The sequence below is a fragment of the Oreochromis aureus genome, linkage group 3 (assembly GCF_013358895.1).
Source record: "Oreochromis aureus strain Israel breed Guangdong linkage group 3, ZZ_aureus, whole genome shotgun sequence".
NCBI classification, from domain to species: Eukaryota; Metazoa; Chordata; class Actinopteri; order Cichliformes; family Cichlidae; genus Oreochromis; species Oreochromis aureus.
Genome location: NC_052944.1, coordinates 65,264,025 through 65,276,712, shown reverse-complemented (window position 1 = coordinate 65,276,712; position 12,688 = coordinate 65,264,025). Strand labels below are relative to the sequence as shown.

The following is a 12,688-nucleotide window of genomic DNA, read 5'->3' as shown; positions in this document are numbered from 1 at the left end:
GACGGCTGTCCGAGCGGACTGGGTGACTGATCTGGAGGGCTTTGGCCTCCTCTGGGAAGCTGTCAGTCTGAGCCGAGCGAAGCAGCATGGTCTTGGTTTCTAGTTGCTCCGCTGCTGTAATAGGAGTGTCGGCCGCCCCGTGTAGGGTACGGTGTGTAGCAGCAATCAGCTCATCTAGTGTGGCATACTGTGTTGGATCTGGTAAGGTCGGGATACCGGCGTGCCCACAGAATGCAGTCTTCCTGAGCTCTGCCTCGCTGCATGCCGGGAACTCTGTTGGCAACTTAGGCCAAGTGTCAGCAGTTTGTGACAGGAAGGGTGGACCATGTGACCAACGATTGGGGACTGTTAGGTCGGCGAGATGTTTCCCTCTGGTGATGTCATCAGCGGGATTGAGGTCAGAGGTCACATACCGCCACTGTTCAGGTGATGTCAGCTCCTGTATTTCACAGATTCTAGTCCCCACAAATACCTTATAGCGACAGGAACTAGACTGGATCCACTGCAGCACCGTCGTAGAATCTGTCCACAGGTAGATCGACTGCAGGAGGATGGTGAGCTCTGTCTGGAGTACTTTGGCCAATTGGGCTCCTGTGAGTGCTGCGCAAAGCTCCAACCGGGGCATTGACACCTGTTTGCGTGGGGCCACTCTGGAACGAGCCAACAGGAATGATGTGGCGATGGGCATTTGTTGCTCGATTACTCGGAGATAAGCCACAGCCCCATAAGCCTTTTCTGATGCGTCACAGAATATGTGAGCCTCATATGTCGCATTGCTGGAGTTGTGAGGAGGAGCGTAGCAGCGGGGAATGGTGACGTGCTGGAGGTGTGACAGTTCACCTTCCCACTCAAGCCAGGACTGAAGTAGATTCCCTTCGATGGGCTCATCCCATCCTCTCTCGGTGCTCCACAGGGCCTGTACAATCAGCTTGGCCCTTGTAGTATAGGGACAAATGTAACCTAGGGGGTCATACTGGGTAGCTAGTACCTTGTACACATTGCGCAGCGTGACCGTGGAGTAGGTTATAGGGCGGTGCTTATATCCCAGGACATCTGTCGGGCAGTGCCAGCTGAGTCCTAATGTTGACTCTTGTGGGTCGAGACTTTTGAAGTTCAGCCAAAGCTCGCAGCTCTCTGATCTAGCTGAAGCGGGCAGGTGAGCAACTACTTGGGCACGCGTTGCTCGCCCACTGTCGTATCTCAAATCCTCCTTGAATAAGTAAATCTCTCATCCGGTCGATGAGCTGCTTTGCCTCTTCTGGGTTGGACAGGGACTGTAAACAGTTATCCACATAGAAGGCTGTGTGGACAGAGTCGCAGATGTCCCTGTGGGTGTCTTTGTGCTCCTTGCATGTCTCTGTAGGGGCGAAAAATAGCACAACAGGGGCTACATGTCGTTCGAAGGGCAACACTCTCCACTCATATACGTCTGGGGGCCGGTCAGTTTCACAATCCCTCCACAGAAACCGTAGCAGAGGACAGTCCTCTGGGAGCAGCCGAATCTGATGAAACATGGCTTTGATATCTCCACTCACGGCCACAGGGTGTTGGCGGAAGCGGAGCAATACCCCCAGCAGAGTGGGCCCCAAGGGAGGTCCTGGTAAGAGGTAGTGGTTCAGGACGGTCCCCTGAAACTCAAACGAACAGTTGAAGACCACTCTAGCCTTATTGTTGTGATGTACCATGTGGTGGGGTACATACCATGACTCAGAAGAGCTATGTGTCTCATCTGGGCTCAGCTTAACAACATAACCAGAATCTACTAACCTGTGGATCTCCTGGTTGTATGTGAGGGTCAGATCAGGGTTCTTGGCCAGCTTACGTTCGGTAGATCTGAGGAGGCCTTTTACTGCTTCAGGAGAGACACACATCCGTGGAAAGTCCCTTCTTCTCAGCAGCGGAGTGGCGTATCTCTCGACACCATCTACTGGGACTCTGATGGTCTTTGTTTCCAACATAGCTACTGCCTCTCTGTCCTCCTTCGACCGTATGACCTCCTTCTCTGTCCTGTAGGGGGAAGCATCTAGTTGCCACAAACGCTTCACATCTTGATGCAGGGCCTCTGCAGGAGAAAGGCACATGTTCAGGCACTGCAGGTCCCCTCAGATGTAGGCATACTACTGGCCGGCCCCTGGATGGCCCATCCGAGCTTGGTGCAGACGGCTACCGCCCTTTGGACGACCCCCTCAAGGACAGGACGGATGGGGTGATGAGATGAGCATTATCTGAGCCAATCAGCACCAAAGGTTGGACCTGGTTGAATCCTTCAATCTGGGCTTTCTGCAAGTGAAGATACTTCTTCTTCAGCTGGTCAGCTGGACATGACTGAGTAGCTAGACTCAGCTGGTCGGCTGTGAAGGCATGTGCTACTTTGTGCCTCACTTTGGGCTTAGCCCTTGGTGACACCTGAAATGAGACAAAGCCTCCCTTCATCTGGATTACATCTCGACGGATAGTTCTTAGTGAGGGTGTTGCTTCCTCCTGTTCCAAACCTAGAGATTTAACTGCCGCAGGAAGCACAACAGTCTTCTCTGAGCCGTCATCAAGCACAGCAAATGTGTCCAGAGATTTGCCACCATGATGTAGTTGGATGGGTACTACCTTAAGCATAACACGACCTGAGTGACTTGAATAGTCTAGGTAAACCATACTAGTACTCACAGTTAGTATGTTAGGGTCCCGCTTCTTGGCCTCAACCAGGTCATGGAGCACCGACAAATGCTGGTCACCACAGGTGCTGCACGGCTTCTTCAGAGTACACTGCTCTGGAGAATGTTTACGGCCACAGCGCCAGCATTTGGCCTTCTCGGTAATCCAGGTAGCCATAGCTTTGAGGTCTAGCCTTTTGAATCCATCACAGCCATTCAGATAATGCTCTGTCCCTTCACAGTATGGACAATAAGGTTTGAACTTCTGTCTCTTCTTAGGTTGGACTGCCGGCTCTGGAGCTGTAGATTCTCCCTCTTGTTTTAGCTTGGCTTGGGCTGGGTTTGGGCCGTAGTAGATGGACGCAGATTTGTTGTGTGGCTTGAGCCCTGCTGAGGCTTTGAGTAGGTTCTTCTCTGGACGTGGCCTGTCAGGGGGCATTTGAGAGGCTTGTCTGGATAGCTGAAGGACTTGGGATTTCCGCCCAGCCATTCTGAGAAGTCGTACATGTTGTACGCTCGGCTGCTGCCAGTGCGGATGATCCCCGGGTGATACAGTACTCGATGAAGCTGTCTCTGTAGTGCAGGGGAGCTTGGTAAGCAGTCTGTCCACATGTGAACCACAATGGAGCTCACTGGCTGCTACTTCATCCATGGTACTGAGAAGCCCGACCAGGCTGGACACAGACAGGGACAGGTCTTCAATAGCTTGAGAGTCTCCGGTTCTAATAGGGGGGCAGTTTAATATAGTGCTAAGCTCACTTTGGACTAACTGCCTTGGCTGTCCATACCTCTGCTCTAGCGCCCTCATTGCACTAGTATAGGGAGTGCGGTCGTGAATGTAGCGCTTGGCTACCTGTAGGGCGCTGGGATGCTCTAGATGATCTAATAGGACCTGAAACTTGTAATCTTCTCCCAGATGAGAATGTGGCCCTAAGGTGCTGTCCAGCCCTTTCTTTAATAAGGCGAAGTCACTCTCTCTGCCCGACCTGAAGATCACCAGCTTAGGCTTTGGAATGCCATATGAAGACGCTACCATCATCTCCATCAGGTTTGGTAGAGGCGTTCCTGCTGGGTAAGTTGTGGCAACCTGTGGATTATGGTGTTCAGCAGAGGAAGATGATGGAAAGTTACTTCCTGAGGGATAAGGAACATAGTATTTGCCAGCTGGATCATGCAAAGCTTCAGGATGCAGTATGTTGGGCACAGGGCCATGAGCTTCTGCCCACTGTGATGGCTGGGTCGCAAGTTCTGGTGGACGTGAAGGTTGGTAGGTAGGATCAGCAGGATGTGGTGGTTGCTGCAAGTACACAGGATTAGCTGGATGTCTGGCTTGGAAGACGGGAGCAGCGGGATGTGACGTCTGCTGCAGACTCACTGGGTCCACAGCCTGTGATAGCTGGTGTACTGAAAGATGAGCAGGTTGTAGTGGCTGATCAGCTGGGGATGCAGGATGTAATAGCTGCACTTGGTCTGGCCTGCTTATAAGGAGCTGATGTTCCGATCGCTGATATGAGAAGGGTTCAGCAGTGCATCGTTCAGGTCTCCTGAGTGGCGTCGATGCGGCTACATAAGTGGCAGGGTGCAGCACGGGCTGAGTGTGAAGGCGCACTTTACGAGGAGGTGATGGAGCGGATGTTTCCACTGGCGTCAGCATGTTCACAGGTGTTGTGGTGTCCTGCTCTGAGGGTATTACTGGCACAGTTACTGGCTCTGTGGTGTGATGTAACACCTCACTGCTAGGTTGTAGTGGTGCAACTTCTGTTGTGGAGGAACTAGGTTGGAGTTGTTCTAACGCTCCTGTTTCTGGGGGGAGAGGACTGCCAGGTTTAGAAGCCTGCTCCAAACGCTCCACCCGCTTTAGTAATGTCCCACGAGTTTCCTCCATAGATACCTGCAATTGAGTCATGTGACGGAGGACACTGTTCCAGACTGATTCCATCTTCTGCCATCTCTCCTCCTCTTCATTATCGGAGCTGCTTGAACTACTTGGAGCTCTAGATGGCTCGGATGGCTCAGTTAGGTTGTGCTCATAGTCCACCAGATGTCCCGGAAGTTTCTTCTCCCGCTTTGGACGGGGGCTACTCGATGCACCTCTATCCTGAGGGTTTGCCATCTCATTAACTCAGCCAAGGCAATCCGGCTCGAAGGACCACTTGTTATGTATGTTTGCACTGATTGCCGATCACGCTTCAACTGAGTCGTCCTCGGTCAGAAGGAATGGCACTCCACAGTGATGTAGTTCAAGTAACTTTAATACGGAGGTGGCAGATGACATCAACAGGATGTACAGCGTTGGTGGGGAGGCGATTGCATTACTGTATTCAAAAATGCAGGTGAAGGGAGTGTGAGTATGTATATGAGTGTGTGGTCATCTGTCAACAGAAAGAACAAACATTTGTATTAACCCCTATGAATAGCAGTGTACCGCTTCTGCAGTACTGTGGGTTTCCAGCGTAATGTTATATGAGCTGCCATAACCTCATGGCCACTAGATGGCACCCTAAGACCATAAATGAATTTCTAGCTGGTATATACATTAGCAAACAGGATCTCTACAGATTACAACGATTCAGATAATAAACACAGTAAATAGTTACATCCACCTCCAACCGCAATGCTTGACCGTAGGTCGTATATTAAATGAGATATCAGCTGCGAACAAGGCTGCCTGTAGTAGGCCAACAACGTAGCTTAGCGATAGCAACGGGACTAGCTTCTTACGTAGCAAATTACACAGAGCAGATTACACAGATAAAGTCAAACAATTATCACTCTCATCTTATAATACTCACATGATAAGCACGCACACAGGGTTAACACACACAGGAATGCAAGGAAAAACGTTAATCCTCCGACACCTCCGACACACCTCTCATCTGTGCAGAACTGCGCTGAACACATTCCCAACCGGAAGTACAGATACCGAGGTGCATCATGGGTAACGTAGTCTAAACAGTTAAAGTGACCAAGCGGACTTTTAACAGTGTACGTCACACACTGAAGGAAGACAAGGTTCATCCAGGTGCACATTGAGATTTATTGCTATGAAACAGCAAAACAGCAGTTCTGTGTTACTCACGGCTTCCATTACAATAACTGGCCTACGTTACTGTTTTTTTAGGGATTACATGTATTGGAACTTTAGTAATCAGAGTAACTTATAGACAATAAACCAGTTAACAATACACAACATAAGATGTGCTGGCTGGTTTCTTATAACTTTAACTTAAACCAAATTGTTTTCTATCACATTTCTAATGGAACAGCACGGTTACACAGTCTAATGCAGGAGATTAACATCACTTAGCGTTACTAGTGTTAGCCACAGATAACCTGAATTAACTTCTTTATTTGGTCTCATTAAAGGCCTTATAAACAGGAATTACACTCCAAACATGTCACTTTAAATAAGTATCAACTTTACATGAATGTATACAGTGCTCGTATGCTGCTCTCACTTGAAACAACAAAACAGCAGTTCTGTGTTACTGGCAGCTTCCATCACAATAACTGGCCTGTGTTACTTTTGTACGCGATTACTTTGCCAGTAACTCATTTTTCTGAGCCGCCACTGCCACCTACTGGCGGAAATCAACATCGCACCACTTAAGGTGGCAGCAAATGACCTTTCCCCTCTGTGCTATGATGTAAACTATCATCACAACAAAGGCAAAAAAAAAAAAAAAGATGTTTTTTTTTTTGGGGGTATGGAACGCCAGGACTGCCATAATGAATTAATTAAATACACCATTAAATAATTAATTAAATGTAGCAATAATTAATTAAAATTGGAATTAATTAATTAAATAAATAGTTATGACACATGTAAATAATTAATTATTGACACATTTAATTAATTATTTAATGGTGTATTTAATTAATTCATTATGGCAGTCCTGGCGTTCCATAGGGGATTGAAAATGCATCAAAACAATATTTAAATATAGAAACAGAAATAAAAGCACTTTTAATGTTTCCCAAAGCTCAGTATTTGAAACAGAGTTAAATTTCACTGCTGTAAATTTTTAATTAAATACGTTTCAAACAACACTTTACAAATTGATCTTTAGGTTTAATGGCGAGAAACCCTCAATCTCACTGTAATAGCAGAGAGAGAGAAAAACAGCGGCGCAATTTAAGATCCACACTCTTACAACACAACCATAAACGTTTACAACCTAAAATAACTTAAACTTCTACATTACAAACTTAACAAATGCAGTTTCTTTCTCCCAAAATATTTAAACATATACTTATTTACATCATAACCATACCTTGTGCCTCTATAAAGGGGGCTGCTAATAACAAAATAAACTTTTATAAACTCCATTAGTATACCTCCAACATCCAACCCGCGCCGATTGCCCCCAAAACAGTCAAAACCAAAATTGAAACCGGAAGTTTAGTTACAAAACTTCCGGGGAGGGTCTCCTCCAGTGTCAGCCAGTGTCAGCGAGCTAGTGAGTGATTGACAGCAGCCTTATCAAATCTAAGGCCAAGATAACAGGCGTGCTGTACTGTCAACATATCGCCTCCAGACTTCCAACATAAATCCGTTCGTGCAGTCTGAGTCTCCATTAGCTTCATGAAACATGTTTGCTGTAACATCTCCGTGGCTCTGCTGGACTTTACTGTCTGTCTCATTCGTGGGGTTTACCTGTGCAGGTGAGTTTTATTTTAAAATCCTATCGATTTATTTCTTACCCGCTGTTAGAAGTTAGAGCTGCTTTAGTTCCAGCTGCTCACAGAGAGGACGCAGGTCTCCTGTCAACAAACCTCCTCTGTCATGTTAGAAAGTGGATGTTAGTGTTTAGATGTTCTCACACACGTTTACATAACAGTTTGTATAATGAAGCTGTGAAGAGAAGAGCCTGCTGTAAAAGAAACAGTTTATAACTGCATTACCCATCCTACTTCATTTAAGTTTGCGGTTGTAAGGCAGAAAAATGTGTAAAGGTTATAGTGGTATGAATACTTTTTCAAGACACTGTATATGCAGGTATGTGTGTGTATATTGGTGTGTTTGTTTCATATCAGAATCAGAAAGACTTTATTTATCCCCAAGGGGCAATTAACATACAACAGAGCAGCATGAAGGACAATAAGAACAGGCAATGAGAGTGAGATAATAAATACACAGAATATACAGTTTTCAAATTACACAGTTTAAAATTAAAGTGACTGAAAGGTGAATAAATAACTGTAAGTGAGTAAAAGTGAATAAAGTGTCGGCAGTATAAAGAGTAGTTTATGTTTATGGGTGTGGGAAATGGTTTTATCAGTCGGTTAAAACGCAGGGTGGCTTTGGGGACAAAGGTGCCTCTCCTCCTCCTCTCAGTCCTGCAGGAAATGCAGCAGAGGCATCACCCAGAGGGGAGCCATTGAAATGCGGGTTGAAGAATGTGAGAGGGGTCGCTGATGAGTTTGGCTGCCTGTCTAAGGGCCTGTTGGCTGAAAACCTGTGCCAGAGTTCTGACAGTCAGGCCAATGATTTTAGAGCACACTGATGGTGTGCTGCAGTCTGTTGCTGTTCTGAAGGCTGAGGGAGTGGGACCAGCAGGTGATGGAGAAGGTCATGATGCTTTCCAAGAAGGCATAGTAAAAAGTCATCATGATGGGTGTGCTGACTCCAAAGGAGTTGAGTTTCCTAAGGAGGTATAGCCGTTGTTGGCACCACCTGAGAATCTCCTCTGTGTTGGCAGAGAATTTCAGGAGGTTGTCAAAGATGGTTCCCAGGTATTTGTACTCCTCATCTACCTCCACTGGCTTCCCGTGGATGATGGTGGTGACTGAAGCAGCCAGATCCCTCTGCCTGCTGGAGAATTCACCACCATCTCTTTGGATTTGCTCACGTTCAGTTCAAGTTTGGAGCTGTCACACCACTCAACAAACTCCTGAAGAGCAGGCCCGTGTTGTGTGTTGTGAGGGACCTGACAGCAGTGACAGGAGAACTGTGTCGCCAGCATATTTCACCAGGTGACAGTTGGGCTGTGTGGATCTGCAGTCATCAGTGTAGAGGGTGAAGAGCAGGGGGGAGAGCACACAGCCCTGGGGGGAGCCAGTGGAGGTGGAACGGAGACCGGAAAGAGAGTTGTTCACCCCGACTTTCTGAGCCCTGTTGGTCATATATATACACATATATGCCTGAAATAAAAGCTCATCATCACCCTGAGAGCATCTTGACGTCCCACAGTGGTCACACTAACTGATCAGCCACTCTTTCAGCTGTACCCAGATGAACATCACTTTCCTTCTACACCTTTGATTATAACTCTGTCTGCATCCTCCCGTCTCATCTTTTCTGTTACAAGGTCTGAATGAGTTTGGCCACATAGAGGGAGGCTAATAAAACAACAACAAATATGTGTCTTTTTTTCTAAGAAAATGTTTGTTTGTTTACACAAAAATGGAGGTTCATATTCTGTACTTTGAACAATACACTGGCATGCGTGTGTGTAAGCTGTCTGGTGAGCCATGTAGCCTGATGTGCTGGACCCAGTGTGTACACTTCTCTCTCTCATCTATTTCATGAGCTCTGCCTCACTCTGATTGGCTACGTCTCTGTGTTGTTTTTCTTTCAGGCCACAAAATCATCACAGCTGAGTCTGGAAAGAACATCACTCTGACATGTCGAGCTCCAAACAACAACATAGTAGTAGAATGGAGCAGAGCTGACCTGGAGTCAGAATATGTGCTTTTGTACCGAGTCGAGCTGTTTATTCGAGATCACCAGCATCCATCTTTTAAGGACCGGGTGGATCAGCAGGACAGACAGATGAAGGATGGAGACGTGTTTTTGATTCTGATCAACGTGACGACTAATGACACTGGAACATACGAGTGTTGTGTCTTCATGGGAGAAACACGCTCATGGAAATCCATCAGCATCATCTATCTGATTGTTGATCCTCCAGGTGAGTGAGTAGAGTTGAGTGTGTGTGTGATCAGAGGTGAAGCTGCTTCCTGGTTGTTGATGTTTGTTTCTAAAGATGTTGTTGATGAGACTTTGTAGAAAGCAGCTGGTCTGAGTGATGTGATCAGAGTGCAGTAGATAATGTCTGACAGCAGTTTGAAGAGGAAATGGATTCTGTTCTGTTCTTCACTCATCACCTACCTGACAGCTGACACCTCACACCTGTTTCTCACCTGCAGGTCAGACAGGAGGAGACACAGAGGATGGAGAGGAGGAAGATGGAGTTGGTAGAAGTCATCAAGGTCGACTGATGGCTGCTGATTTATTACTTGCTGTGATCATTCTTGTTTTTGCAGTTGTGATCTCTAAAAAACACAAGAAAGATCCTCCTCTTCATCCTCCTGATGAAGAAGCAAAGAAGGAAATGGTCTGAAGCAAAGCACCATGGAACAAGAGAGAGAGGGAGAATACATTAAAACCAGTTAAAAATGTTTAACTATAAAAATGACAATATATATACGTATAGATGGATAGTTGTATGAGGGTAACTGAGAGTGACTTTGGCTTAGTGAGATGAGTAGCTGCCTTGAGACTAAGAGGGCCAGGTTGGAATCCTGCTCAGGGCAACATTTTAGGGGGCAGGGATAACTCAGTAGGTAGAGTGGTGGCCCCATGATCGGAAGGTCGGGGGTTCGATTCCCCTGAACAGCTACCCTAAGGTACCCCTGAGCAAGGCACCGTCCCTACACACTGCTCCCCGGGCGCCCAAAGGCTGCCCACTGCTTCACTGAGTGAATGGGTTAAATGCAGAGAGGAATTTCCCCACAGGGATCAATAAAGTACACTTTCTTTCTTTCTAACGTCACGAGGAGAACAAAGAGAATATAAACCATATATGTGCTTAGATCTGTGTGGACCATTTTAGTTTAATATCAGAAGCTGTTTGAGTTACATTTCATTGCCCCAGATGGTAACACCTCCACACCATCTGATAAGTTTTGGTTGAAGATTTATGTAAAGCAAACTGTCAGAGAAACTCTTGGATCTGTGTCGGCTCCTCTTGATCTCAGTGCTTTGATCCTGTGGATCACTGCAGACGTTTAGAGACAGTGATAGAGACTCTCAGAGTTTCTGACTGGATTAAACTGCACAGATGGAGGATTCTTTGTACGTGGTAGTGAATCTTCATCCAGGAGCTACAAACTGAACCATGGCGCTCCACAGGGTCAGATCTGGGACCAGTGCTTTTAACATTTACAGGCTGTAACTTTGTGATGTCATCAGGAGACACAGAATGATTACACTGATGATACACAACTTTATGTTGCTGTGTCTCTTGATGACACAGAGCCAATCAGATCTCTCTGCATCTTACATATTAAATCCTGGATGGCAGCAAACTTCCTCCAACTCACTCAGGATGTGGAGACACAGACTCCTTCTTTCATCTGCTGCAGGATTGATTGCTGCAGTGCTCGTCTTTTTAGTTTTCCAAAGAAACCCTTGTTACTGCAGCTGCTTTAAAAATCAACTCCACAGCCTTAATTACACCAATGTTATTGTCTGTGCAGTCAGAGTCGTCTTTAAGATCCTTTTACTGGTTTTTAACACTCAGTGTTTCAGGACCTTCTCATCTTTCTGATTTACTTTTATGCTATGAGCACTTCAGAGCCCTCTGGGGCCCGTTCTTCGTACCTCGCTAAGTAAGTTAGCCGGATTTGAATGTTGACGATTTCGCGTGATCTTGGATTGTTCGGTTCTCCGAAGCTCATCTGGGACTTGCTGTCATAGCAACAGATCCGTAAGCGTAAACCTGCTCGGGAGCAGGTTTACTTTATGTAAACAGGATTAGATCGCGGCCACTCAGGTATGTCCGCTGCAGTTATATGAAAGCAAGAGCGATATTTCTCCACTGTGTTACCATAAATAAATATTATCAATGTCACTAAAGATAATGTAGCATTTGATTCTTTTATTGATTTCATACAGATACATACAGGTCATTTCCGAAAAAAAGGGAAATGTACTATTAATCATTCTATTACATGTAGTAGATCATGTCAGATGTAATTCATATTTTAGAGTAGTAATAGTAAATTACTACGTGCAATCAAGATGAGAGACCACGGCTATAAAAGCGAAGGTGGATTTGGGAAGTCTGTCGCAGCCATGTCCTGTCCGTTTGTACGCGAGCAAGGAAGGTGCAAGATTGATAAGGAGAGTTTACAGAATTTAGCGTATATTGCGGGATAGACAGGATCCTTTAGCTCAGCACGACGGTGTGCTCATAGAGAGATATCGATTCTCCCGTGAGGGTATTATTTTCTTTCTCTCTCTCTCTCACTCTCTCCATACATACATATATATATATATATGTATATATATATCTTTATTTGCTCTGCCCTTTTCTTGGTTGCTTTTATAAACAAACAAACAGATTATTTCAGGGTCTCTTTTCAAGAGACTAAAAGCAATATAAGTGATAAATATTACCATTCTGTAGAATATTCTTATATTTCACTTTTACTTGTTCCCATGTTCTAGTGGGTCCTGTTGTGGCTCTAATGTGGAAGAGGATATGATGTAATATAATATAATATGGTATAATATAATATCACATGATATAATGTAATATCATGGATCACTTACGAGTTTAATTTGTCAGCAACTTTCTGCCAGCCCTCTCTCCTTGCTTTTGCAGCCTTTGCAGTGTTCCCCTGCGTTTTAATTAAACTATGAAACTCCTGAAATCCCTCAATCAAGAGTTCTTGGTCTGCTGCCGTAAAATACTGAGGGCGCTCCTTCGACATCTTCGCCGACCAATCACAGGGTTGCCGATCAATGTTTCTACTATCGATGCGTAGCCCCTTTTAAGCCACCCAGTGATCTCAGATTACTTCATCCAGCTATACTAATCGTCAACAACAGGTGTGTTCGGAGAACCGGATTAGCGAGCTCAAAGTTAGCGCGATGATTTGATCTTGGATGTGTCATTTGATCTTGGATGTAGTAAGCGAGGTACGAAGAACGGGCCCCAGGACAGGAGACTGTTGATCATCTTTATTTATCATGCTGCACTTTATTTCATTTTACTTTTGATGTATTTACTGTTTTCTTTGTTTATTCC

The 12,688-nt window shown here is 45.6% G+C and overlaps 1 protein-coding gene across 1 annotated transcript; it reads right to left on the bottom strand.

Annotated features, from left to right (window-relative positions):
- Positions 1 to 2,163: 2,163 nt before the first annotated feature.
- Positions 2,164 to 6,204, bottom strand: LOC120434117. Its single transcript, XM_039601645.1, has 2 exons — positions 5,441 to 6,204; positions 2,164 to 5,020 (listed from the first exon to the last, which is right to left on the bottom strand). The coding sequence occupies exon 2, from the start codon at positions 4,759 to 4,761 to the stop codon at positions 2,164 to 2,166; it is 2,598 nt and encodes an 865-aa protein (XP_039457579.1). The 5' UTR covers positions 4,762 to 5,020; positions 5,441 to 6,204.
- Between the last annotated feature and the right edge of the window lie 6,484 nt (positions 6,205 to 12,688).

Excerpts from the sequence above, each read along its gene's own strand:
- LOC120434117 (XM_039601645.1), bottom strand. The coding sequence starts at position 4,761 with ATGGCAAACCCTCAGGATAGAGGTGCATCGAGTAGCCCCCGTCCAAAG.